This window comes from Asparagus officinalis, chromosome 8, assembly GCF_001876935.1.
Source record: "Asparagus officinalis chromosome 8, Aspof.V1, whole genome shotgun sequence".
NCBI lineage: Eukaryota > Viridiplantae > Streptophyta > Magnoliopsida > Asparagales > Asparagaceae > Asparagus > Asparagus officinalis.
The window spans coordinates 98,218,075-98,245,420 of NC_033801.1; the positions used below are offsets into that span (position 1 = coordinate 98,218,075).

General features: G+C 40.7%; 2 protein-coding genes across 2 annotated transcripts; one reads left to right on the plus strand and one right to left on the minus strand.

The window, feature by feature from the left end:
* LOC109820171 (vacuolar-processing enzyme beta-isozyme 1) lies at positions 12,509–15,784 on the plus strand. The gene is made up of 8 exons (XM_020386273.1): positions 12,509–13,113; positions 13,196–13,360; positions 13,554–13,713; positions 13,810–13,895; positions 14,027–14,226; positions 14,605–14,875; positions 14,976–15,182; positions 15,447–15,784. The coding sequence occupies exons 1-8, from the start codon at positions 12,928–12,930 to the stop codon at positions 15,627–15,629; spliced, it is 1,458 nt and encodes a 485-aa protein (XP_020241862.1). The 5' UTR covers positions 12,509–12,927; the 3' UTR covers positions 15,630–15,784.
* LOC109821584 (thylakoid lumenal protein TL20.3, chloroplastic) lies at positions 18,362–25,775 on the minus strand. The gene is made up of 7 exons (XM_020387760.1): positions 25,661–25,775; positions 25,284–25,356; positions 25,171–25,200; positions 22,348–22,454; positions 19,643–19,677; positions 18,890–19,018; positions 18,362–18,783 (listed from the first exon to the last, which is right to left on the minus strand). The coding sequence occupies exons 1-7, from the start codon at positions 25,773–25,775 to the stop codon at positions 18,592–18,594; spliced, it is 681 nt and encodes a 226-aa protein (XP_020243349.1). The 3' UTR covers positions 18,362–18,591.

Consider the following 27,346-nt stretch of genomic DNA (forward strand, 5'->3'; position numbering starts at 1 on the left):
GTTGATCGAGCTCGTGTTCTTCATTCGCCCCGATCTTGAGTGCTGGTTGCGTCACGACGGCGTCGGTTGCGATGCCGTTGGCTCCCACTGTGGTCGCCAGTCTGTTTGCGGAAAAAGTTGCTGTATTCATTGCTGCATTCATTACAACTTCAATCGTTACAATGAAATAAAAAGATAGCCTTTTTATAAGACCGGTACACAATGAAAACAAAAGAAATACAACTCTTTTCAAACAAACGCAAGATCTGTTTGTCATCTCTTGCTTGCGTGGGTCTTTTGCCTGTGACGGGGATGTTGATATCCGTGGACCACCGGGGCACTCAGATCTGGTCCGGATAAATCGGACAGAGCTTCGTCGATCCGCGTGAGATCTAGAAGCTTGAAGCGTCTATCTCGGCTAAAACGAGATATCAGCTCTTCTTAGTGATTACCGGCGAAGGGTAATACTAAGGAAAAGAGGGAACGGGTGATGAAGGCTCTGATGTAGACCTCTCCTCTCCTTGTTGAAGCGCACGAACACTCTTCACTGCAGCAGGGCTTCGCCAAGGGTCTCCAAAAATCCTCTTCTAAAACAAAGGGGTAAGGGGGCTATTTATAGGCCTTAGGGGGCCTCTAGGGTGCCTAGACACCCCTGGGGTGTCTCCACAAATCCGAGACACCCTAGGGGTGTCTCCACAAATCCGAGACACCCTAGGGTGTCTCGGATTTTCCGAGACACCCCTAGGGTGTCTCGGAATTTCTGAGACACCCCTGGGGTGTCTCGGAATTTCTGAGACACCCCTGGGGGTGTTTTGGAACTCCTGAGACGTCCGTTGAGGTGTATGATTGTTTTCCCTGTAGATTCTTCGTCCGAACTCGGATTTGAGTGATTCCAGGTGCGTTGGATGCTTGACGAAGAGTTCGATCCGCTCTGGTGGTTGGATTATCTGTAGAGTGGTCGAGGCATGAAGGGTGTTGTCCTTTTTGTGAACAGTGCCGGGTTCCCGATTGGTCCGGGTCTTTGTTGTTCCGAAATCCTATCCGCTCACGTAGCTCGTCGATTCGCTTTAGTCGTTCGTCGACGTCAATTGGACTCCTGTGGATCGGATGGTGACGTTCATCGTTGCTTTTTAATACTGAACCGTTCGTGGAAACCTATAGGCAATTTTCGATGCCTACACTCGCCAAAGGAACGTCTCTCCTTTGGATCTCGTTGTTCATACATCCGTAGAAGAGGGAGATTCAGCTCTAATTCAACTTGTCAATCGAGTTAGAAGCCTTACACCCGTGCCTAAACAAAAGGTATCGGGTTATAAGAGGCCTATTGCCGTGACTAACTTGATCACTGCAGATAGTGATGTCACTGCAAAAGCCTTAAATCTGACTAAGAAGAATGCTTCTCGATGAAGGAGAATGTCTCTACGACGAGCACAACTCCGAGAAAGCCGATCCTCCAACCAACGCGAGCCTCGTGTTTGTGAGCCTCAACACGAGCTCCACACTTCTATTTTAGAATGCGAACCTCACGTTTATATGCCCAAGCATGAGCCTTGCATGAGCTAGACTGAACGTGACCCTCAGTGTCACGTTGTACAACCAAAATGTGGACCTCAGGTCCGGGTTGAGCGTGAACCTCACCTTCGTGTTGATCAATCAAAACGTGAACCTCGCATTTAGAAGGGGGTTGCATGTGACCCTCGCATCCTCATTCTCAAATGCGACCCTCGTGTTTAGTTGCTCAAACGCGACCCTCGCGTTCAATTGCCCAAACGCCACCCTCGCGTTCAGTTACCTAAACACGACCTTCGCATTCAGTTACCTAAACGCGACCCTCGTGTTTTAGTGTTAAAACATGACTCTTACGCGATGTGTCAAGTTGCGTTCAGGGTGACCGACATGGACTTTAAATAATAGATTTGGGCCCAAGTAATAAAACGTAATACAAAACCTGATGTATACTATGTACCTTCGGGGCACTGCCCCAAACCTAGCCGGCAGGTTGTCTACTCCCCTCAGACCCCTAGCCAGGGGCACACCGCCCCTTGGACCCTTGGCTCGTTGACTGGGTAGCGAGATCCTCATACTGGGTTATTCGTAGTGTGACTAGACTGATGGACAGACACAAGAAGTCCATGAATTCAAGGCATCTCAACACGATCCATGTTCATCAGGAGCCAGTCCCGTCCCAATCATAGACAGAGGTTCCAAATCAAGCCTTATATTTAGTGCATAATTTTTCTCAAGTACCTGTAATAGATTTGAGAGAATTTTTATTGAGAGAAAGACCGATATAAGAAGTCGCTCAGTCATGCCAATGTGAACGACTAATTTCTGCGGTCCTCTCAGCATGCCTGTGTTGCGCACCTGCACCAAGACGGTCTGTGTTCGACTGATTGACAAACGTGGTCTCACCCAATAAGCGATGACGTTTGCATAAGAAAGGAGCTCAGAAGAATGAATACTCTGGAGTCACCATTAATATGATTGGTAGAGGGAAATCATCAATCTCTAGCTCCGAAGAGTCTCATGGTCTGAAAGAGATCCCGAGTGAGTCTGTTAGAATCTATCAACACACTCAGACTCGAAATGGAATTATACCCCCTGTCAATTATCAGAGATTAGCTAAAGGAACTAATGCTAATGATGAACATTCAGCCATAGCAGAGTCCTAATCATCTAGCTCTTTCATAGAACATGAGAGCTCCACTCATATGGCAGCAAACCCTGAAGATCTTATGAAGAGACTTGATAAGCAACAAATCATGCTCAAAGCACAGTAGGAGGCCATCGATGAACTCTGGGTCTTGATGGCTTAAATTGTCGCAGATAGGGCCAAGTCCCCAAGAACAACTCCGCCCCTGCGCAAATCTTCCTGAAGAACAGGATCATCTCCATCGAAGGGGAAGGAAAAAAGCAATTAAGACTTCCGATCAAGAAGCTCACAACATAGAATCTTCCTCTGAAGAAGGAAGAGATGCTGATAATGAGCAGAATTCTCAGTCGGCTAAAATGCAAGAACTGGAAGCTCGTCTCAATGCTAGCCAATAGACGTGAGCTCCAAGATGAGGGAGTTGTGAGGCCTTATCCTGCCGAATGTGATACTACTCCTTATCCTCTAAAGTTAAAAGTCCCGACTCTACAAGCTTTTGATGGCACAAAATCACCGAACTGACACATCTACTATCAAGTTCACGAACCGACACATCTACTATCAAAGGAGATCTCAAGGAGGTTAGTGAAGAAGTCACTAAATACAGGAAGTAGAACTGTGACATACAATAAATTTCTACAATTAAGTTCACGATGTCTTCGAAACAGATATAGTGAACTGTCATTCAACAACAGATCTCAAACCAATTTAGGGATCCAAAGTATTCTGAAAATTCGTTTTAGTCAACCGCGAACCTTCGAAAACTTTAGAGGGGGTTCTGTAGTCTGTCTAAAAATTACTGTAGATAGTTGATCTCTATCAAACACCAATGATAAAAGTTACAATCTGATGACTTCCGCATCAACAACTCGACAATGAAGGTTACAATCAAATAATTTTCACATCAACAAATGAAGGCCACAATTAGAAGATATTCACGTAGATCGAGAAAGTTATAATTCGACGACCTTCACTGCACCCGACGAAAGCTCTGATTCAACAGTATTCACAATTGACATCGAGAGTTACAATCTGACGACTCTCATATTTTAATGAGCTAAAGCAGAAATTACAAAATACTAATTTCTGTAACGCTCTGACAAAAGAGATCATAAGTCAACGATCTCTTCAGTTCAAGATGCAGAACTTATCTTTGTATTTCAGAAGTGAAACCAAATGGTCTCGTTCCAGAGTCAAAGCAATGCAAACATAGCTTCAACCAAGCTGCCAACTCAGCTTCCAAATTGCTGTAAACGCAGATTCCAAGCTGCCAATGCAGCTTCCAAATAGCTGTAAACGTACCTTCCAAGCTACCAACGTAGCTTCCAAATCCCTGTAAACGCAGTTTCCAAGCTGCCAACACAGCTTCCAAACGCTGCAGATGATGCGTTCGAGCTTCCAGACACAGCGTTCGAATGCGAAATTCATGCCAGAATATGGATTTCGTGTTTGACTCGTTCAAATACGAGCTGAACAGTTTTCAGAACCGTTCTCCCACGACTTGAGGGATTTTTGCCACTTAGGAGCGGATTAAGAGGGCGGTTACACCCCTTAACCCCCTTATAAATCTCAACAAACTCAACTGAGTTAGGGGCGAGATTTTTTTTTATCGGATAGGGGGAGATCTTGCAGTGTTCTTCAGCAACAGAAAATCTTCAGAGATTTAGTACTTGGCTTATTAACTAATTTTTTAATTCAAATTAACTCTGTTGCATAGTTTTAACTTGTTTTGAGTTATAAAACTCGTTAAGAGTTATCTTAAAACTTGCCTCGCAAGTTTCATTAATCATTCTAGTGAAGTAAGACATTCAGATTGTCAACGAGAAGCAAACTCGATACGAATGTCGAGGGAAGCATCTCATCGCTTTCGTGAAGAACCCAGTTTTAAACAAAGAGGATGATCTCCGGTGATCTTCTTCTCTTTTGTAATCAGAAATTCAAATTGTAATCAGTTAGAGATTGAGAGAATTGTGAATATTTTTTTCTAAGCGGTTAGAAGGAATAAATAAAATTCAATTTTTTTTTATTTTCTTATTACAATTTTTCTAACAAACACCCCGGTCCACTGCCGGTCATCAAGCAAATTAGGATGAACCTATATTATCTCTTCTTTTGGAATAGTATGGGGTACCAATCCTTTGTCCTTTTGACCATGTGGGTCAATGTTTCTCATGTGTAACTCCCCTTTAGGGATATGAACAACACCATCTGGAGCTGCAACAGGTAGGAAATTTTCGAATTGGACCGATATCATGTTAGTAGACACGATCTTCTGTTCTGGCCACAATTTAAGCACTTCAGCATCAATCAAAGCTTGTAGGATATCCTTGAAGATATAACATCTCTTTGTTGGATGTCTCAGTATTCTATGGTATAGACAGTAGTTATGGTCTTCCACCTTCCCTGTTTCTTTAGGTTTCTTAACTTCAGGAAGCTTCAACTTGTTATTCTTCTGAAGTAGCTTGAAAAGAGTGATCACATGATCCTCTTTGAAGGACTACTGCTTGGATGTTCTCGGCTAGCTCGATGCCTTGCCCTGCTTAGCACGTGGCGCTCGAGTGTTGGCTTCAGCGGCCAGAATATCTTTTCCCTTGGATCGGGGAGCATTATTTTGGCCACGTTGTGTCAGTTGTCTTTGCTTGACTTCCTCTTCATCTTTAACCCTGGCGATAATTTCCTCAGCTTGTTCACCTTGAGAGACTAGTTGCTTCCACGAGCGGCATTCTGTGACCCCCATCTGAGCTAAGAGACCGGTCTGTAAGTTGTGTCGATAGGTTTCTACCAGAGTTGCTTGCGTCATACCTGTTGGGCATCAGAGCGCCATGCTTTGAAATATTTCAACGAAGACTTTTATGGGTTCTCCTCTCCTTTGCTTGGTGGCAATAAGAGAAGGGACCGAAACTTCTGAGTCGTCTTTGAAGAATCTGACCAGAAATAACCTCTCTAGGTCTGCCCACTTCTGGATAGATCTCGCAGATAATTTCATGAACCATTCAAAGGCAATCCTCTTGAGGGTGCCAATAAACAAATGAGTCAACACTACGTTATTTGCTATCATGTTCCCAGTCTGTGACTTGAAGTAATAGATATGACGATTAGGGGATCCCGTGCCATCAAAAGCCTGTAGGGTCGGGACCTTGAACTTTGGAGGATACGGGGAAACATCTCATTCGGCAGGATAGGACCTAATAACCCCCTCCTCTTGAAATTCACTTCTATTTGTAATGGCATTGAGGCTGGCTTCTAATTCCTCCATCTTAGTAGATTGAGGGTTTTGCTCATTTTCAGTTTCCTCCTTTTCTTCAGAGGAAGAACCTGTGTTATGGGTTTCTTGGTCGGAAGTAAAATTATCAATCACCTTTTTCTTCCCCTTTGATGAAGACGGTCTTTCCTTTTGGAAAGTCTTATGCTTGGGTGGGGAGTTTACTCTTTAGAATTTAGTTTTGTCTGCAACAAGCTGGGCCATCACGTTTCGAAGTTCATTGATGGTCTCTTGTTGTGATCTGAGCATGACTTGCTACTCGTCAAGTCTTTTTGGTAGATCTTCGGGCCTCCTGCCATATAAGCGGAGCTCTCATGTTCAACAGAGGAGCTAGAGGATTAAGACTCTGCGATAGCTAAATGTTCGTCGTCGGACTTCATCCCTCTATCTAGTCTTCGGTAGTTAACAAGGAGTATGACTCCTTTCCGCATCCGAGTACGTCGGAAAATTCGTCAAATTCGTTCAAAGCTTCTTTTAAGCCATGTGGTTGATCTTCCTCTGACTCGTCAGAGCTAGGGATTGGTGACCTCCTCATTCCGATCATATTAGAAGTGGCTCCAAGGTACTCATCCTCTGAAGCCTTTTCCTGTCGGAGCGTCGTCGCTTGTATGGCCTCGACGAGGCGACATTTGTTAATCAGTCAAACACCGATGACTTGGTTGCATGTGAGCAGCACTGGCATCCTGAGAGGATCGCGAAAATCAATCATTCACAATGATATGAATACGTGACCGGTTGAGCCGGTCTTTCTCTCGAAAACAACCCTCTCAAATCTATTACATAGCTCTGAGAAGAGTTACTCATTAAAGGGGAGACTTGGATCGGCACCCCCTGTCTGTGGCTAGACGAGGCAGGTTCTTGATGGACATGGATCTTGAATCCGTGTTGATCTCCTTAAATGTGACGACTCACATTGCGTTTAACATTAGAAACATGAGGGTCATGTTTTAACATTAAAACATAGGGGTCACATTTTGGAGAAGAAACACAAAGGTCGTGTTGAGGAGAGGAAACATGAAGGACGCGTTTTAGAGAGGAAACGAAAAGGTCACGTTTTGGAGAGGAAACGCAAAGGTCGTGTTTTGGTTGAGCTATGTGGAGATGATGCTCACGCTCAACATAGAGCTAGCCTCTGCGCTCAGGCTTAGCAATGTGAGGGCCGCGCTCTACGTAGTCGTGAGATCTGTTCTACGATTGGATAACGCATTCTTGATGTCTATGTTCACTGCAGACCTGAGGTTTGCGTTCAGAGCAATCTTGAGGCTTACGTTCAGAGCAGTCTTGAGGTCTGTGTTCAGAATAGTCTTGAGGTCTGTGTCTTGATTGTAAACACGCCATTGAGGGCTACGTTCGGTCTGGCTTCAGCGAAGCTTGTGTTTGGGCACACAAACGTGAAGCTCAGGGCTGTGTTTGGGCTCACAAACGTGAAGTTCACGTTGATTGGAGAATCGACCTTCTTGGAGATGTGCTCGTCGATGGGATCTTATTCTTTGATGAGCGGCGTTCTTCTTAGCCTGTCTTAAGGCTTTTACAGCGGCATCTTTCCCTGTAGAGGTCAATTTCACCGCTTCAATGGGCCTTGTGCGACCCAATACCAGTTGTTCGGGCATGGATGTGGGTTCCTCAACTCGATTGATGAGTTCCATTGGAGCTAAGTCTTCTCCTTAGGAGGAGGGAATGTCTGAACAGTCCGACCCAAGGGAGAGACTTTCCTTTGGTCAGTTGGTCATGGGGGGAGATCTAGTCTCTTTAGAAACTTTACGAGTCCTGCGCATAACCTTGGGGCTAAGGGACCCAGAGGAGAGAAACTCCTCATACTTGGCTTGGTCAAACTCCACGGTTAGGGTTCCAACAGTTGTATGCGCGGGAAATTATAAGAAAATTAAGAATTGAATCTGTATTATTCTCTCTAACTAACTTAGAAAAAGAATGATTATAATCCTCTCAATATAACTTCTTTCTAACTGACTTAGAAAAAGAAACTATAATTCTCTCTATCGGTTCCCTGATTTACAAAAGAGAAAAGAATGAAACCCTCCCTTTGTTTAAAACTGGGTTCTTCTTTATGACGATGGGAGTTTGAATCTTGTATCTCGTTGACGATTCGAGCACTTTGCTTCGTGGGATGTCGGTCCTCTCTCCTTGACTTGAATTCTTGAGAGAACTTGCGAGGGAAGTTTATAACTCCAGCCGAGTTTTGAGAACTCTCTGTAAGAGTGTTAAGAACTTGCAAGACAAGTTCGGAACTCTACACGAGTTTGGGAAACTTGCTGGGCAAGTTGTGAACTTTAGGTGAGTTTGAAGGGAACTTGTTGAACAAGTTGGGAACTCTAGCCGAGTTTGAACTCCAAAGAAGAGTTGATTTTAGACAAAAGATAAACCTCCAAGAGAACTAACCGAAATTGGTTTAAAAAGCAAGCCAAGAGCTCCAAGGAAGCCCATCTTCTTCTCTTTCTTCTCTTTTTTTCTTTTCTTTTGGCCCCCCTTTTCTCCTCGTTTTTGGCCTTTTTTCTTGCTGGAGATCCAGCCCTATATATAGGGCAATCAGGGGGTAAGGTGCCCTTTAACAGGCCCTTAACTGTGCCCATACCTTGACAGGACAGTTTTAAAAACTATTCCTGAGTCAAAAATGTAAGGGTCAAGTTCTGGAGAGAAAATATGGGTGAACTCTACGTTTGGGTTCTGAAAACACAGGGCGAACTCTGCGTTTGGTTTTGGCAACACAGATCGACCTCTACGTTTGAGTTTTGAAAACACAGGGCAAACTCTGTGTTTGGTCTTAGCAACACAGAGCGACCTCTGCGTTTGAGCTTGGCAACATGGGGGTGAACCTTGCGTTTGAGATTTGGAATGCATGGCGACCTCTGTGTTTGAACTCTAGAAACGCATGACGACCTCTGCGTTTGAGCTCTGGAAGCATATGACAACCTCTGCGTTTGAGCTCTGGAAGCGGACGACGACCTCTGCCTTTGAGCTTGGCAACACGGGGTGAACCCTGTGTTTTGCCTTGAAAGTGCGGGGTAACCCCTGCGTTTTGAGCTTCTGGGACGCGGAAGAGGGTTTCCGCGTTTGGATTTGTAGAGATCGTCAATTGTAATCTCTTTTCTTTGACTTTTGTGCAGATTGTCGTCTTATAATATTTACACTTGGCCCTTGTGGAATGTGAGAGTCATCAATTTGTAACTCTCGTACGTTGCTTTGAATGTCTTCACACTGTAACTTTCATCGACTGTTGCGGAGGTCGTCAGATTGTAACTTCCGCTTGTTGATGTGAAGGATGTCAGATTGTATCTTTCATCATCTGTTGTTTTGTGGGGATCAGCTATTTGCAGTAATTTTTAGACAACCTACAACATGAAATCAAACCTTTGATGATTTATAGACACATATCGATGGTGCTTAGGGACTCATCGATGGTCGTGAGGGACCATTGATGGTGACAACGAGAATTTACAGATTTCAAGACTTAATCACAATCGTTCGTTGATCTCTTTTATCTCCAACTTCTACTATGGTTTGATATCTCTTTCCTAATTTATTAAAGGCTATATAAGATTAACAGAGATAATATTTAAAAAGAATTCTAAGGTTTGAGAAGAGAGCTTTTGGAGAGAACTTGAAGATAAAATTTTTAGGGTTTGTGAGAAGAAGTTTGTATTGAAATTCCAACCCTTGAAGCCTCATCAAACTCTTTCTAGTCATGCTCAATATCTCCAGATCATCGTAGCAAGAGGAGTTGCCTTGGGTTAATATTTTGAAGAACAATTTACTAGTTAAAAGGACTATAAGATCTTGCTGATTCTGTGCTTAAATTATATTTAGTAGTTTCTTTCAAGCTTTACTTTTATGGCATACTAAACTGGTGTTAATTGAGGGTTTACGACATACCTAAGTCGCGGTGCTTCCTCATCGGTATTACTTAAGGGTTGGTACTAGCTAGGGCTAGGTACTCATTGTGGAGAGTTAGGTTAGATAACTATTTTCAGATAGATTTCACGGTCGATGTAAGCCTATTGAATCGGGTTCTGGTTTAGGAGAACTCTTGACGTAATGAGGAAGCCCCATTGTAAAAAGGAAAATTGGACATAAAATTGTTGTCCGAACTAATATAAAATTTTGCTTATTATTAGCTGGTTATTTTTCACTTTTACTATATTTATTTTTCTATTTATTCCTTATTTTTAGGGAAATATGATAGCAACCCTTTTCACCCCTCCTAAGGGCTTGCACTTATAGCCAATGTTTTTTTACTTGGTCTCTAATGAGTCTTATGATCAATCATTTTTAAATACAAAAAATTAAAATTTCACACTACATAAAAATGGATTAGTAATTACACTATTTCTAGCCACGTTTTTCCCTTTTATTATTATTATTATTATTATTTTGTGTGAAAAGGAAACTATTTATAGTCTACATCAATTGTCTTATATTTCAACTCAGCTAAAATACTAGATTGACTTTAAAACTAATGCCACTTTACCACTCTAGGCTAAAAACCTTAAAACTAATACCGCTTTACCATTCTAGGCTAAAAACTAACACCAACGACACTCTAGCTTAAAAACTCACAAATACGACAATAAGTAGGTTTATCCATTGTCGGAGGTAATTTTTAAGTAAAAAACTAATAGATTTTTTCATATAAACCCTTCAATCTCTCCTGTTTTTTAGATTAACCACTCAATCCCCTACTATGAAGTTTGTAGAAAGCCCTTCCTTTCCACCATCTGCTTCCTCATCCTTCCTATCATTTTTTTCTCTTCTCCTTCATGTTCCGACTTTTCCTCATCTCTTCCACTCTTTTTGTCTCCTTTCTCATATCCTCACTCTTATCTTCTCCTTTTCAAACTCCATTCTCTTCTCCTCCCAATCCTAACGTCCCTTCCTCTCTCTTACTCTCTCCCCCTCCTCCTCTGTCACTCTCCCACTCATTGTTCCTCCCTCCCATTCCCTCTCCCTCATTGCTCCACCCACTCCCAATTTCCAATATTAAATATTCTACTAAAAAATTCAATCTCCTTCTCTTTCTCTCTGAGACCTAAGAATAAATATTTTACTTGAAGTATTAGAAGAAGATGGTGGAAAGGAGAATGAGAGAAATAAGATAGGAGAGAGAATGAGTGAGAGAGATTAGAGAAAGCTGAGAATATGAAGAAGAAAGAGGGAGAATGGGAGATAAGAAGGTAAGGGTGGAGATACGACAAGGGAAGTGGAGAGAGTGAAAGAAAGGTGGGGCGCCGCGGGGGGTGGGGGTGGGGGGTGCTATGAGGTTGAGGATGTAGAGGAGAAAAGAATGAAGGAGATGGTGAGAAGGAGGAGGGAGAAGATGGTGGGTAGGGAGGCATATAGGAGTTTTTTTAATACAAACCTTAAAATTTGAAGGGGGTAAATCTAAAAAGTATGAGAGATTAAGCTCCAATATGTAACAATCTCTTAATTTTTTGCTTAAACTAATAGAAAATTTAAGTTTTCAGCCGAATAGACCTACTTGTCGCTGTATTTATAAGTTTCTAGACTAGAACGTCGCCGATGTCAGTTTTTATACTAGAGTGATAAAACAGTGTCAGTTTTAAGGCAACTTGGCCTTTTAGCCATTTTCAACTCTTTTGTAAGTTTTAATATAACTCATTTTATGGGATGAAAGTTATGAGTGGAAGTCGTGGGCTGAGGCCGGGTGGAAGAGACCTACGGATGGCGCTTACTAGTTTTGGCCTATTTTCGAGTTCTTTTTTAATTTTAAGGGAGAGGGTCTGCCCCATTTACCAATATAAATCTCAAGTTCATAGGTCCACACCATAAAGGGATCTAGGAGTAGCTATTTTTTGAACTGAAATTATCACGTTTTCTCTTCGTCAAATATTTCTTCTTTCCTTTTTCCCCCCTCGCTAATAATGCTGTTGCTCCGCCAAAGGATGATGACAATATAAATTAAATTTGTCTCGCAGTGATGAGTCTTTCCTGTTGTTGTATGTTTTACTCAAAAATGCCTCTAACAACCAGAAACGTCATGGTTAAGCTGTTTATATGAATGCTTGCAAGTCACATATATATTCTTCCAAAAAAGAACAGAAAGGAAAGGAAAAGGAGGTGTATTAGGCCAGAAGACTTGATTCAATTGTTAAATTTGGGTAACAAACAAAGGAAGAAAGCAAGGCTTGTTTTATGTTGAAAGGCCCCTTTACGACTCTAATGGAAGGAAATTAGGGTTATTTGCTTATATACCTGTTAGGCTCTTAAGTTAAGGATATTTGCAAAAGTATCCCTTTAATTTTAGTATTTATAAAATTATCCATGAAGATCATCGACTTTGTGAAAAATCCTTAAAATTAACAAATCATCAGCTTGGTGCTGAAATTTTAGACATTTTTTGATATTTTTATATTGCAGGTTATAAATTTGCTTATCAAAATTATTACTTATTTGTTTTGAGGGTATTTTTAAAACAACCGATAAAGTAAGGGGCACATTTACAAATAGCCTAAGAACTTAAGGGCGCTACCAACCCCAAAGAATTATAAAGCCCAAAAAGCGAGATGAGAGCGGGCAGACGGTCACTGCTCGGCACTCTCCTTCACGAAAGTGTGGTCATCTCCGCCGCCTCCTTTTTTTCTCTTCCGGCTAAGAAGGGGTGGGACCACCGCCGTACACGAGGACTGGGTGAGGAGAGCGGTGAGCATTGTCCCCTCTCTCTCTCTCTCTCTGCCCCGCCCCGCCCCTTCCTAAAACGATGAACGGCAAATCCTAATTCCCCACCAATTAATTAATTTAAAATTAATTAATATTAGTTGGGAAGAAGAGAGTAGAGAATCGGGAGAAAGCGGCAAGCCCGCCCCTAATTAATACGATAAAGAAGTCCGACGTAGGGTGAGGGGCACGTGTCCCTCGGCAGCATGGCACAGTGACACGAGTCCAAGTCTCCCAGACGGCGCCCTCCATTTCTCCTTCAAAATTCAGCCCCTTCTCTCTCTTTCAAACCCTAACCCCCTCCCCCTTGGCCGCAATTTGAATTTTCCTCAGCAATTTCGGAATCACAATGGCAATCAGATTCATCATCTTCTTCTTATTTGTGCTACTGATTTCTGTTCTAAATGTCAATATGTGTTGGGGAAGGGAATGGGGCCCAGAGATCCTGATGCCCACGGAGGAGGCCGATATCACCGGAACAAGGTGGGCTGTTCTTGTTGCGGGCTCTAACGGCTACGGTAACTATCGCCACCAGGTGCGGATATTACTTATGTTCAGTTAATCGATTCGAACTTTCATAAATTATTATTAGCAAACTAAATTGGGTTGGGGGGCAGGCGGATGTATGTCACGCATACCAGGTGTTGAGGAAGGGAGGGCTGAAAGAGGAAAACATCGTGGTGTTCATGTATGATGACGTGGCTGACAACCCTCTCAATCCCAGGCCGGGCGTTATCATCAATCACCCCAGCGGCCAAGATGTGTACAAGGGAGTCCCTAAAGTAATTTCTACTATTCTTGCAATCCAATCAATCAATCAATTATATATAAGTGTCCCGGTGTCTGTTACTCTTCCCTTTTTTTTTTGTTTTTGTTTTTAACCAAACAGCTAGCGGGCATGGCAGCGCTTAATCACTTTTTGACCAATGAATTTTGATTCGTGCGTTTCTGTGGGGGAAAATGATTGCTATGTAGGACTATACGGGTGCGCAAGTGACGGCGAAGAACCTGTATGCAGTCCTTCTGGGTAACAAGACAGCAGTCGAAGGAGGTGGGAGTGGGAAGGTGGTGGATAGCAAACCCAATGATCACATCTTTGTTTACTACTCTGATCATGGCGGCCCCGGTGTTCTTGGTTAGCTTGGGTTTCCTCTCTCTAGTTTCCACAAGAATTAGCCAGTTTAATATATATGTTTTTGGGTTAACATTACCTTGTTACTTTATTATATAGGAATGCCCAACCCGCCGTTCCTCTACGCGGCTGAATTTATCGAGGTTTTGAAGAAGAAGCATGCTGCAAAGAGCTATAAAGAGATGGTATTTCCCGCCTCCCCAACCCAACTAGTCGTTTTAGTCACCGTTTCAATCAATTGGGCGGCGGGCAGTATAAATTTGAAATGTGAAATTGAAACTGAAACTAAGATTAGAATGCTAACTCAAATTAACAGGTTGTGTATGTGGAAGCATGTGAGAGCGGGAGTATATTTGAGGGAATAATGCCGGAAGACCTGGATATATATGTGACTACAGCCTCAAATGCGGAGGAGAGCAGCTGGGGAACTTACTGTCCGGGAATGGATCCCCCTCCACCTCCTGAATACATTACTTGTCTCGGTGATTTGTACAGCGTTTCTTGGATGGAAGACAGGTTCTCCTATCTATCTATCTATATATATATTCTCCGTTACTACTACGTCGTCTATCGTAACATCCAGTCAAGTCAATGGTTTGATACCACTTCAATTAGTTTGCCCTACTATCTCCCTCTGTTTAAAAACGAGATGGAGCATTTAACTGCGTTGTGGGCCTTGTGGCAACAAGTGTAGAGTTTGACTCACTGTGCTAAAAATAATTTACTAAAAACAAATCTGGAAGAAAAATGCCTACCCAGAAGTATGTTTTGAGGGCAGGCGCAGGACATGAGTACTGGGCCAGTCCCAGGGGCCAATATGAAAAGCGCTCTTCTGTTGTTCTGATTGGGGGCGGTGTGGTTGTTTGTGTAACAATGTTGGTATTGTTGGTGCAGCGAGAACCACAATCTGAAGAAGGAGACGGTGAAAATGCAATACGAGAAGGTGAAGGAGAGGACATCCAACTTCAACACCTACAATGCTGGGTCCCACGTGATGGAGTACGGGAGCAAGGGCATAAAGTCGGAGAAGCTGTACCTCTACCAAGGCTTTGATCCCTCCAATGCCAACGTCTCCGACAACGCCGTCCTTCGTCCTCAGCTCCCCAGCAACATCCGAGGAGCCGTCAACCAGCGGGATGCCGATCTCCTCTTCCTTTGGCGCTGGGTAGCCCCGACCTTCTTATCCTTGTGATTTTCAGGTTTGGTGCTTGTTTAGATGGAATGGGCTGATCTGGTTACTCTCTACATCTTTGCTTGTTTCCCAGTATCAACAGCTGGATGAGAAATCGAAAGATAAGGCAAAAGTTCTCAAAGAGATTACGGACAAAATGGTGCACAGAGCTCATCTTGATAGCAGCATTGATTTTATTGCAAAGCTCATTTTCGGAGCAGAAAGGGGTCCGTCTATTATTACTGCTGCAAGACCTCATAGTCTTCCACTTGTTGATGATTGGAGTTGTTTGAAATCAATGGTACCATCATCATTTTTATGCTCTGGAACTTTATTTATTTACTTAAATTTATTAAATATGCGTCTTGAACAATCTAGTAGTATTTGGTTATCAAGCATTTTTCTTATTCAAACCACAAAATGAAACAGTGGAGCAGCACTCGACCTTTCTCTATATACTTCGCCTTACAACATGTGCTTGGTTTTGAGCACTGGTTTCTCTTTTTTTACTTTCTAGATATTGTAGCGTTTTCCTTCTTTTCATCTGATCAAATTTGTACTGCAGGTTCGAGTGTTTGAATCTCACTGTGGATCACTCACTCAGTACGGTATGAAACACATGCGGGCATTTGCAAACATTTGCAACAAGGCCATCTCTTTGAAGACAATGGAAGAGGCGTGCATTAGTGCCTGTGGGAGCTATAACTCCGCGAAATGGAGCCCCCTACTGCATGGATACAGCGCCTAATTATAGTACTATTGCAGACTCCTAAGTGATGGAAAGGTAGCTATATTTTATGTTCTTATTTATGTAAATGTGGTTGCCTGTTATAACTAAAATTATCGTGAACATATTATATAAAGTAGTTGTTGGAGGATCTCGTCCAACTAGTTCAGTGTGCAGAAGTGTCTAGTCTTTATATGCAATTTAATATATCGTTTTATCTCTGTTTTGGAGTGATTCTATTATACTTGTTATCATCCTGCCATGAAAGATTGGCAGATGATAGGTTTTCTGTGGTGTTCTGGTAAAATTTCCTCTTTTAAGGGTTATTCAATTGCAAATTTGATGTACATATGCTTAATTGTTGTTGGGTTAGAACTATCAAAAATAATAAGAAGTTATGGATTATAGTCTATAAAAATCAAAATTTTGAAATATGCGTAGTTCACCGCCATTTTGTTGAAACAGACAGTCACAGACAAAAATCATAGGTTATAGTCTATGAGATTGCAATTATTGAACCTTCTCCTCATTGCAAAAAGTGCATCTGAGTTATACTAGATATGTTAGCATGTAGGAGTTGCTGGAATTCAGTATGGTGTCGATAAACAATATTTTCCAGAGCTCATTCGTTGACAGCTGCCACACGCAGAGTGGGTGTATAGGGATTCGAATATGGAATTTTGTTTCTCTTTTATGTAGTTATAAACTATTGTTGACAGCTGCAAAAGGAGAATGTAATCTTATGTAGTAAGGCGAATGGATCCTTGAGGATGAGAAAAGAGGATTAGGAAAGGATTTGAAGGTGTGCTTTTAGTCCATGGTAAATTTGGTGATTCAAGTGAGGAATTTGATGAAACGAAGGTGTGTCTTTAGTCCATACTTCATAGTTTTAGAAGTAGTTGTTTGGATCACAGGATGAGGAAAATCGAATCATGGAGTTGGCAAATGGAGTGAGTAATAGAGCAGTATATGGGAACGAAAGCTTGAGGATAGCTGCAAGTTGTTTTATGATGTTGGTATATTTCCTTTTAGAGGAAAACGTGGCATGGAACTTTTTGTTTTGCAGAGTACTACGAAGGTGAAATAGATGATTATAATGTACTTACTTGAAGAGAATCAAGTAAATTACACTAAATAATTAATACATGTTTGAATAATCTGTGATGCCGGTAAGTTGTATTATAATGTTGGTGTCTACGTTCATAGCAAGACGTATTGTGATCTCCAGGGGACTACAGTGTTGCAATGGAAGTTTTCTTAATCTAATAAAATGAGGCAGCAAACCTGCCTGCATGCAGATTAGGTGTGATTAGGCGTGAGGGTGACTGGAATCTCTGGGCTCTCGGCAATGCTTGAAATATGTTTTGGATGTTGAAGTATGCCTTGAATGTTGAAATATATGGTACGTGACTCCGTTGTTCATCAGTATCTATGTGCTAACTTCTATTTTGACAACACATTGTGTGCGTACCCGTTGTGTTTATATGTGTGCGCTACCGGATCGAGGTATATGCGCATTTCTTTGTGTAGGCTGTCTAAAAATTACTGTAAATAGTTGATCCTCATGAAGTATTGATGATGAGAGATACAATTTGACGACTCCCACATCAACAATCTGATGATGGAAGTTACAATCTAACGACTTTCACATTAACCGACGAGAGTCACAATCTGATAACTCTCACATCAACAATCTGATGATGGAAGCTACAATCTGACGACTCTCACATCAACAATTTGATGATGAGAGTTACAATCTGACGACTTTCACATCAACCGACGAGAGTTACAATCTAACGACTCACATTTCAAAGAGCCAAATGCAAGGATTACAATATGACGATCTTTGCAGTATTCGAAAAAGAGATTATAATTTGACAATCTCTTCAAGGTTAAACGCGAGGGTCACCCTCGCGTTACAACCTCAAAACGCGAAGCTCACCCCCGTGTCACAATCTCAAAACGTGGAGCTCACCCTCGCATTTCAGAAGACAAACGCGGAGGTGAGCTCCGCGTTTCATAAGTTAAACGCGAGGCTCAAGCCCAAATGCGAACCTCGCGTTAGATTAACTTGAACGGTCTCAAAACCGTTTTTACACTTAGTGGGAACCATATGATGGAGCCCCTCTTAAAGCCTATAAATAGCTGAGATCTCAACTGAAAAAGGGAGGGGGAATTTTTGGGAGAGCTCTTTGGAGATCCTTAGCTTTTGGGGAGAGCTTTTAAAGCATTTGTGGAGCTTTTGACTTGCTTTTGTGAACCCATCTCGGTTATTTCTCTTGAGATCGGTTCTTTGGCTGAAAATGATTTGTTTTCTTTTCTTAAATCAACTCTTTCTTAGAGTTCATAACTCGTTTAGAGTTTATAACTTGTTCGGCAAGTTCTTCAATTATTTAGGGAGAAAAGCAAAGGGAGCCAGAGGAGTGAACCTTGCTGACAAGAGTAACGCTGATGACGGAGATTAAGTTTCAGGAGAGGAGTACGAGGAGGGAGTACAATGGAGATGGATGGAGAAAGGATTCACTTTGCTGGAGCCGCAGGAGAGACAATAACACTGTACTAATAGTTGAAAAGCCTAGATGACTAACTAAATATGTTCAAGTCCAAACTGATAACCACAAAGGTATGGCCTAAAGACCACAAACGAGATCGCAAGAAATGATCTGCAGTAGACAGAAAGCTGTAGGAGCGGGTAACGCCCATTTGATGGCACTCACGGTTCTCTTGTATCTCCAAGTATGCATGATCCTGACTATAGCTAACAATACAGTGTTACATTAATCTTGCTGTGTGCGAAAATTACTAACTATACATTCACACTTAAAACAATGTGTGATCATAATGTAAAAATTTGAAGGACTCTACTCTAATGGATCCCATGAAAAGTTCAAAAGACATAATAATTACAATAGCTGTCAACTGTAGTTCATGTTTCCTCCTCTTCCACTCTATGTATACAAACTGCTCATATAAATATATTGTTCTAGTTTGCTTCACAAAGACCAGTTGCTGAATCACAGAATCCGTCTCGATCAAGAAGCTTCTGAGGTGGTGCACTCAAGAGTGGGGATGAAGGGCTTCCATATGCATTACGTCGGGTGTTTCCACATCCAAGACTCTTTCTAGTGTCAACTCCCGTTATTGAGTTTGTCCCATTTGCATACTTGCACAATGCCTGAAGTTTCAAAGCAAAAATAATATCATATAGAATGCTGGAGATGTAGAAAGAAGTGGTAGGCATGAAAGTTCCAACAACAAATTAAGACAGCCTACAGATTTACTTGTTTCTGGGAGAGGTCCAAAACGGCATCACTGAAATCAGCACCTTCAATGATCGCACCACCAAGATCACTGCGGGTCAGAACTGATCTCACAAGTACGGCATTTGTGAGATTAGCTTCATTAAGAACCTAGTCAGAAGCATTTAGATTTCACCATGAATAACATGATCAAGAATAATTTAACATCCAACTCGCAAATGAGATAAATTCTGTGCTGTTTGAGAGGAAAGAAGTTAGTAAGAATACCTAGAAGATAAGATGAAATCCCAAAGGTTGTTGCTTAAGCACTCAAAAAGCCAAGTAACAGTAAAGAGAGTATCATAAAAAATCTCACTGCCATTTAGAGTGCACGTCTATGGTACATAAAATAAATTTCGGTTATCACATATCAACAATGACAAAAATAGAGTCCAGTGCATCCCAACTATGCTTTTGGTCTGACTTGTTTGAAGGAAATGGGAGAGAAAGATGATAGGATTAGCATGAGCCATGAATTGACTCCAAACTAGAATCCCTAGTGGACCATGTTTACCACTTTACCTGCTATCCTATAGACCTGGACTAGCCAAATAAATGATGCTCAAGCTTCTTCGGTTCACATATTTTTTCATTTCTGTTTAGTTTTAAAATTTTCATATACCAGCCTAAATCAATGCATCCGATACTACATGGAAGGGTTTACCTATAACATTAGGAATATATGACCAGAAGTGTGTGTTTAGGAGCCATGCTACAAAAAGATTATATCATTACCATGCGATCCATCAATGTATCACTCAAATCAGCACCTGCATTTAGCAAACAATAAATCAGGTGAAAGCATTGATTTGCACATTTATAATAGAGCTTCAAGAGAGGTGGCATCCATATCCTATAATGCAGAACTACTTGATGGATATGCAAAATGTGAACACCAACGGATTACTCAAACTTCCATCAACCTTAAGATAAATTATTTTGTTGCAAATTATTTTGTTGCCTTCTAGCCTAGGCACGTAAAAGATAAGCAATGTGAATTTCCAGTCACAGATATTCACACCTAAGAACACAATAGCTTTGAGACATAGGTCTCTATTACCAAAGTAAGTTAGTTTGCCTTGACAAATAACCTTCTGTGTCTACGTACACACCCATGCATCTTTGGGTTGAAACGGACAAAAATTGTTGGTTATAGTCCATGACAATTGCAAATATTGAACTATGTGCTATTGAGTCAAAATGGATAAAATGAAAAAAAAAAACATGGGCTATATAGTCCATGAAAATTAGGAATTTTGAACTAAGCGTACTTAATTGCCATTGGGTCCAAATGGACAAAAATGCGCATATGAGAATCTAGAATTTTAAAGTAAACATACTTAATTCTCATTTGATTGAAACGAACAAAAACAATAAAACATCGTAGCTTAGAGCTCATGAAAATCGAGAATTTTGAAATACACATACTTTATCACCATTCAGTCAGAAAATTGACAATAATGGATAAAACATGGTCAATCACCAATGAAATGACGAATTTTGAACTACGTGTACTTAATTGTCTTTAGGCTGAAAGAGGCAAAGATGTATAAAAATCTTGGTTTATAACTTGTGGAGATGGCGAATTTCGAAGTAAATGTGCTTAATTGTCATTGGGTCGAAACAAACAAAAATGGAAAAAATTGTAGCTTATAGGTTATAGCCCATGAAAGACAAATTTTGAACTACGAGACATTGAGTCAGAACACATGAAAATGAACAAAAATCGTGGGTTAGCCTATAAAATTTAGAATTTTGAACTCAGTGTGCTTAATTGCCATTAAGTTCAAATTGAAAACAATGATCAGAAGTCGTCATTTACAACCTACAAAAATCCTGAATTTTGAAGTACTTAATTGTCGCTGGGTCAAAACGGCCAAAAAAAAGATCACAGGTTATAACCCTTGATTTTGAAAATCAAGAATTTTGAAATAGCCATTTTATCGCCATTGGGTCGAAACAAACATTAACAGACAAAAATAGTGGTTCTATGAATCACAAATTCTGAACTACATGTATTAAACTGCTTTAAGGTTGATGAAATACACAAGTATTAATAAAAATCACGGTTTATAACTCATGAAAGTTACAAATTTTAAAGTGAACACAACTAATTGTCAGTTTAGTCGAAACAGATTAAAAAGGACAAAATTGTGAACTATAACTCATGAAAATCACAAATTTTGAGCTATTCATCATTGAGTTAAACAAATAAAAATGAACAAAAATCATGGATTAAAGCCCATGAACATTTAGACTTTTGACCTATGCGTACTTAATTGTCATCGGGTCGAAATTGACTAAAATTAATAAAAATTATGGGTTATAGCCTATGAAAATCCTAAATTTTTATGTACATGTCCTTAATTTCCATTCGGTTGTTTATCAAAACAGATGAAAATGATAAAAATTATGGATTATAGCCCATGAAGATCGAGAATTTTAAAGTATGCATATTTTATCACCATTGCATCGAAACGAACATTAACAAAAAAATCATGGGTTCTACCCCATGAAATCGCAAATCTTGAACTATGTGTGCTTAATTGCCAAAAGATTGAAATGGACAAAAAATAAACATGCGAGTTATAACCTATGATGATCCAAAAATTTAAAGTACGCATACTTAATTGTCATCGGGTCGAAACAGCGAAAAATAGATAACAATTGCAGCTTATGGCCCATGGAAATCACAAACTTTGAACTACATGTCATTGAGTTGAAAAAAAAATGAACAGAAAAACATGGGTTATAGCCCATAAAAATCAAGAATTTTGAACCATTGGGTCAGAATGGACAAACATGAACAAAAATTGTCGGTTATAGTCTACAAAAATCCTGAATTTTGAAGGACATATACTTATTTGTCACTGGGTCGAAACATACAAAAGTGATAAAAATCTGTGGGTGCCCGTGAAAATCGAGAATTGTCTCATGCACAATGCAGATCTAGGCAACTTGCTAGTTGCTCTCTTATTACATAAGAGAGCCCTACAAAGCATTTGTTTCATTCTTTTTATGAGCATTTTTTAATTGAGGCCAAACTACAGCTTCTCAATTTCTCGCCACCATGTAGTTTCATTGACATGATACAAACTTTACCTCTATTGAGATCTCTCTTTCTTCGTTATGTGTAGTTTCATTTTCTATTCCTTGATAATTACATTACTATGTTATATATTGTGGCTCCTACGCGGTACAATTTAATAGTAGACTAACTTTGTACACGATTAAGCATATCTCATGAACATCATGCATCATAGATAACTATGTGTGTGTGTGTGTGTTTATAATCACATATCTAATTCTAACCCCAAATGATGATGTTATCGCCTTGTAAGAGAAAAAAATGGCAAGATGCCATTTGGACTATATGCCTAATATCAAAACACAAGGAACAGAGTACTTATGCAAAGAATATACCAATAAAAGCTATTTACCAGAAAAGTTTGCCTTATATGCAACAGCCTTCTCTAGATAAGCACCATTGAATGTGGAGCCACTAAAATCGGATTCTCTCATATCAGCAGATGTAAAGTTAGCTCGTCTGTGAAAAAAAAAAAATTGTTAGAGAAAAAAAAGACTAGTTCAAAAGTTGTTACGTGGTTACTACTTTAGTGGTTTTGAGACTGCATCAAGTGAAGTCCAATTACTCCAGTTGCATGCATCAAGATGCATCAAATATAATTTACAAACATTGTGTATCAGACTCTCATAATTGCGAGCATATAACAAATGAAGAGCACAAAGATAAATTATTAGTTTGCATGCCACTAGCCCCAGTGATTCAGACATGGACAAGGGATGTCAGAACATGATACTTCTCCAGCAATTAGACATAATGCCATTTAGGTCAATTCCGTGTTTACTTTCTTTGGCTACAATACTCTTTAAAAGCACCATGATAGCACATTCCACTTCCGAATGACTAGAGATCCCTTGCTCAACTAGAAATGAAGAAACAGTGCAATTTCCCATCTTAAGAAAACTCGCAGTATAGGAATTTCCCTCTTTCTATCATCCAGAAGAGATGGAAAGAAAGAAAGAAAGAAAACCCCTCTTTCAGTCAATGGACTCAAGACCCCTAACACCATAAAATTTCCTCTTGCTTAAGCATGACATTCACCCCATACTGTTCATTGACTCTCTCTCTCTGCTTCAGATAAGTTTCTTTGTTCCCCAAAATACTTCAGAAATTCTATAGTAATTTAACTTTAGACTCTCTAGCGCGACGAAAATAATTCTTGACTCAAGATTAAATATCTTCACTCAGGTGCCTTTAGTTGCCTATAATTCTCGTTATTGCATACGTCATGCTCAAGGCCTGCAAGCCCGCTGGGGCAATATAAGTCCTGGGATCAAGTGAATGCAACACGTTGTTGGCTCATCCCATTGCCAAAAATGGCTAGCCAATAATGTTTCACTTGACTCTCATGACCTATCCTTGAAACCAACCCAATTTGTATTCTCATGAATCCCCCATGTGCAACTAAATGGGTATCAGACTACATCAGATGGATACAGTGATATGGATGAGTTTATAATATAAGGATACAGTGATATGGATGAGTTTATAATATAAGTCCTGGGAGTCAAGAGCAACATTGGTTAGCCAATGTTTGTAGTGGATTGAGCCAAATAACGTGCTGCACACATTGGCTCCAAGGGCTGATATCGCGTCAATGGGGTCGCGAGGCAGGGTCGTGACAACATGAATCTGACAACCTTTTCATGTTTAAGCCATAGATTCCAAAATCCGTTCATCCTGTAACCACATCTTTTTCAAAATGGAACAATTTCATAAAATATCATTCAGGGTTTGGATGCAGTATGATAGGAGTATAATCAGATAATTGGCAAGTCAAGCCTTACTGAGTCGAAAGATGAAAAATATCCTTCCATTTGGCCATTACAATGAAATATAAACCTGTCCAAGATAGCAGATGAAGGGGAGTCTCACTAAACTATAGCAACAGACAACACTTTTGCTCCTAGAGGTACATTTCACAAAACCTTATTAAACTTTGTGGGGTTTGCATGAAAGACCCTAAACTTTGGAGGGATTTACAAAAGGACAAATTTTCAAAACAGTCCCATTTACAAAAAAATTCCCAAAAAACGACCTCATTTAAAAATAATTGTCAAAACCCCGCCAGTTTCATGATAGGAGTATAATCAGATAATTGGCAAGTCAAGCCTTACTGAGTCGAAAGATGAAAAATATCCTTCCATTTGGCCATTACAATGAAATATAAACCTGTCCAAGATAGCAGATGAAGGGGAGTCTCACTAAACTATAGCAACAGACAACACTTTTGCTCCTAGAGGTACATTTCACAAAACCTTATTAAACTTTGTGGGGTTTGCATGAAAGACCCTAAACTTTGGAGGGATTTACAAAAGGACAAATTTTCAAAACAGTCCCATTTACAAAAAAATTCCCAAAAAACGACCTCATTTAAAAATAATTGTCAAAACCCCGCCGCCAGTTTCAGCTGTCGGGCTGAAACTGGGTCGGTCGGTTTTGACGAAAAAAACTTTGAAACTTCACGGGACTTGAAGTCCCGTGAAGTTTAGCAGCCATTTAATTAAGCTGCTAAACTTCACGAGACTTCAAGTCCCGTGAAGTTTCAAAGTTTTTTCGTCAAAACCGACCCAGTTTCAGCCCGACAGCTGAAACTGGGTCGATTTTGACAATTATTTTCAAATGAGGTCGTTTTTTATGATAAGTTTTCAAAATGGGACTATTTTGAAAATTTGTCCATTTACAAAATGCCCAAGACACACCTCGCCAGAATCCTTGGTACTCATACACCATCATACGATCCTAGGTACTCATCCACCATCATACGCTTCTCCAACAAAGTCTTCTCCATTCTCTCCATACAAAATCCCCTCAACAACCCCCAACTCTCCAAACCAAATCCCCTCCCTCCCTCCCTCTACTCCTTGGCTATCTTCCGCCTTTTTCGCCTCGTCCCCTCTAGTTTATCTCCATCAACATTCCCCTCCCCCCCCTCCCTCCTCATCCTCTCCCTTATCCTTTCCTTTTCTTATTCTTCGTTACCAGAACCCCCTACTCTTTTGCCGCCCACATATGTGTGTGTTTCATGTTATAATGCCAATGTGCAAAATGGGAATAGCATATAGGTTTCTATTTCCTTGAATTAAAAATGATAACAAACGAGACATTTCCCCTCCATCTTGTTGATATTACCAGATTTAATAAAGATCAAAGATGGAAGAAAACAGACAGAACTCACCTGAAATTCTCATTGACATGCACAGCCTTCCTGCTCCAAAAAAAAAGTCACAAACTAAACCATAAATCAAGAGAGCATATAAGGGGTGGTGGGTGGGGGTTAAAGAAGCGGACTTGAGATCTGCGGAACCAAACTGAGCAGCGGATCCAATCCCGAACTCCACCCCCTGCGTCTGGGCTTCCGAACCTTGCTTGCAAAGCTCCCGCAACCGCAGGCCACGCTCCACTACACCCCGCCCAGCTGATGACGCGACGCGCAGCCAGCGCCGTCGTCACGATGCTCCTCGCAAGTTTCTCCTTAGGGCCTGTCCGCAGCCTGCAAGCAGCAATAAGAAGGCTGAACGCCCATTGTGTTTGATAAAATGGCGGGGTACTCCCCGTCACATAAACATACGACGACGAGCAGCCAGGAGAGAGACGACCGACGACGAAGATGAACACGAGATGAGGAGAGAAGTTTAGCTCACCCAGCCACCGCCGCCACCACCCACCGTTTGCGCAGCTTGGCGGCACGGCACGGATTGGGGATCTGGATCGAGTAGGAGTTGCGTAGGGATGGGAGAGGGAGAGAGGAGAGGCAGTGGAAGTGAAAGAAGCCATGGCCATTGTGTTCGTTTGGGAGATAAATTGGGAAGGAGTGTATGAGGAGAGGAAGCACGCGCGTGATCATCTTCTTATTCCTTTGGCTCCAGCGCCTAACACGTGGTTGGGCTATTCTCTCTCTCTTCCCGGAAACTTTTAAAGCCCAATTCGTATTTCGGCTATGAATGGATAATGGCCTAGCAAGAGAGCCTTTTCCGGCCCATGATGTGCATACTAAGGGAACAGGCTGTATTGTTCACGGAGGGATGAGAAATGTACAGAAACTGCTTAAACTATATGATCCATTGATTGGAACAGTATGGTACTCTCATTAACTAAACAATTCACATTTAGCAAATAAGTTCTTAAAGACCAAAACCCATGTTCACATTAGCTTTTTAACACATAATTTTTAGCTATTTTTGTAATTTCATCCTTCTGGCAAACAATTTCAAAGGTTGAAACTCAAGATTTCATGAGCTGTACGACTCATGATTTTTGGCTTTTTTAGTCATTTTGACCCGTTGACAAATAATTTCCCGGATGCTAAAATTCACGAATTTATGAGCTATAATCAACATATTTTGTCCATTTCTTGTTTTTTAACTTTTTTGCAAATAATTTTCCGGAGGCCTAAATTTAGGATTTCATGAGTTATATAATCCAAAAATATTGGCTATTTTATTCATTTTGACCCACTTGTAAATAGTTTCACGGAGGCTAAAATTCACAATTTAATGAGTTATAACCCATGATTATTGGCCAATTTTAGTTGTTTCAACCTATATGCAAATAATTTCCCGAAGGGCTAAATTCACAATTTCATGAGGTATAATCCATGATTTTTGGCTATTTTTAGTTTTTTTTTACCCTATTTCGTAGAGGCTAAAATCAACGTATATTGAATATATGTGAATTGTTAGTGATAAATAATTCTTTTATGATAAATAATTATATATATTATAGATAAATGTGATAACCAGTGTTTGGGAACCCAACAAATGATTCTATGTGAGAGAAATCATGTGGATAGTCAGCATGTTGATAAACAACCAAAGCAGGTAGTTTTACTGCTGCGCGGTCGACCGCGATGGGCGCGGCGGTCGACCGCACAGTAGTCGGGCACTCAGGAGATATTTTTCCTGTTGTGCGGTCGACCGCGCAACAGGCAGATTGTTTTTTTGGGTTTGGGTCTTAACGGGTTTCGAGTCGGGTTTGTGGGGTTAGTATATATATATTTATACCCAAGAGAGGCTTCTCTTCATCTGAAATCAGAAACCCTAGCCCCCTCTCTCCCCTCAAACCCTAGTTTTCATTCTTTGGTGATTTGGGAGGAGCTTCGAAGGGTTTTTCAGCGGATTTTTGGTGGGATTCAGCGAAAGGGATCATCCTCCTACAGATCTAGGGTTTTATTCTCATCAGAGGCGAGTAACATCTCGCCCAACTTCACCCCTTTTGGTTTTCATGCTTAAACTTGTGTTTTAATCCTGTTTTTTTGGGCCTAAATCGTATTTTATGTATAGATAACAGATCATTATGGCATATGATGTGAGAATCAAACTTTTCAGATTTTAAAAGCTCACCAACGAATTTTA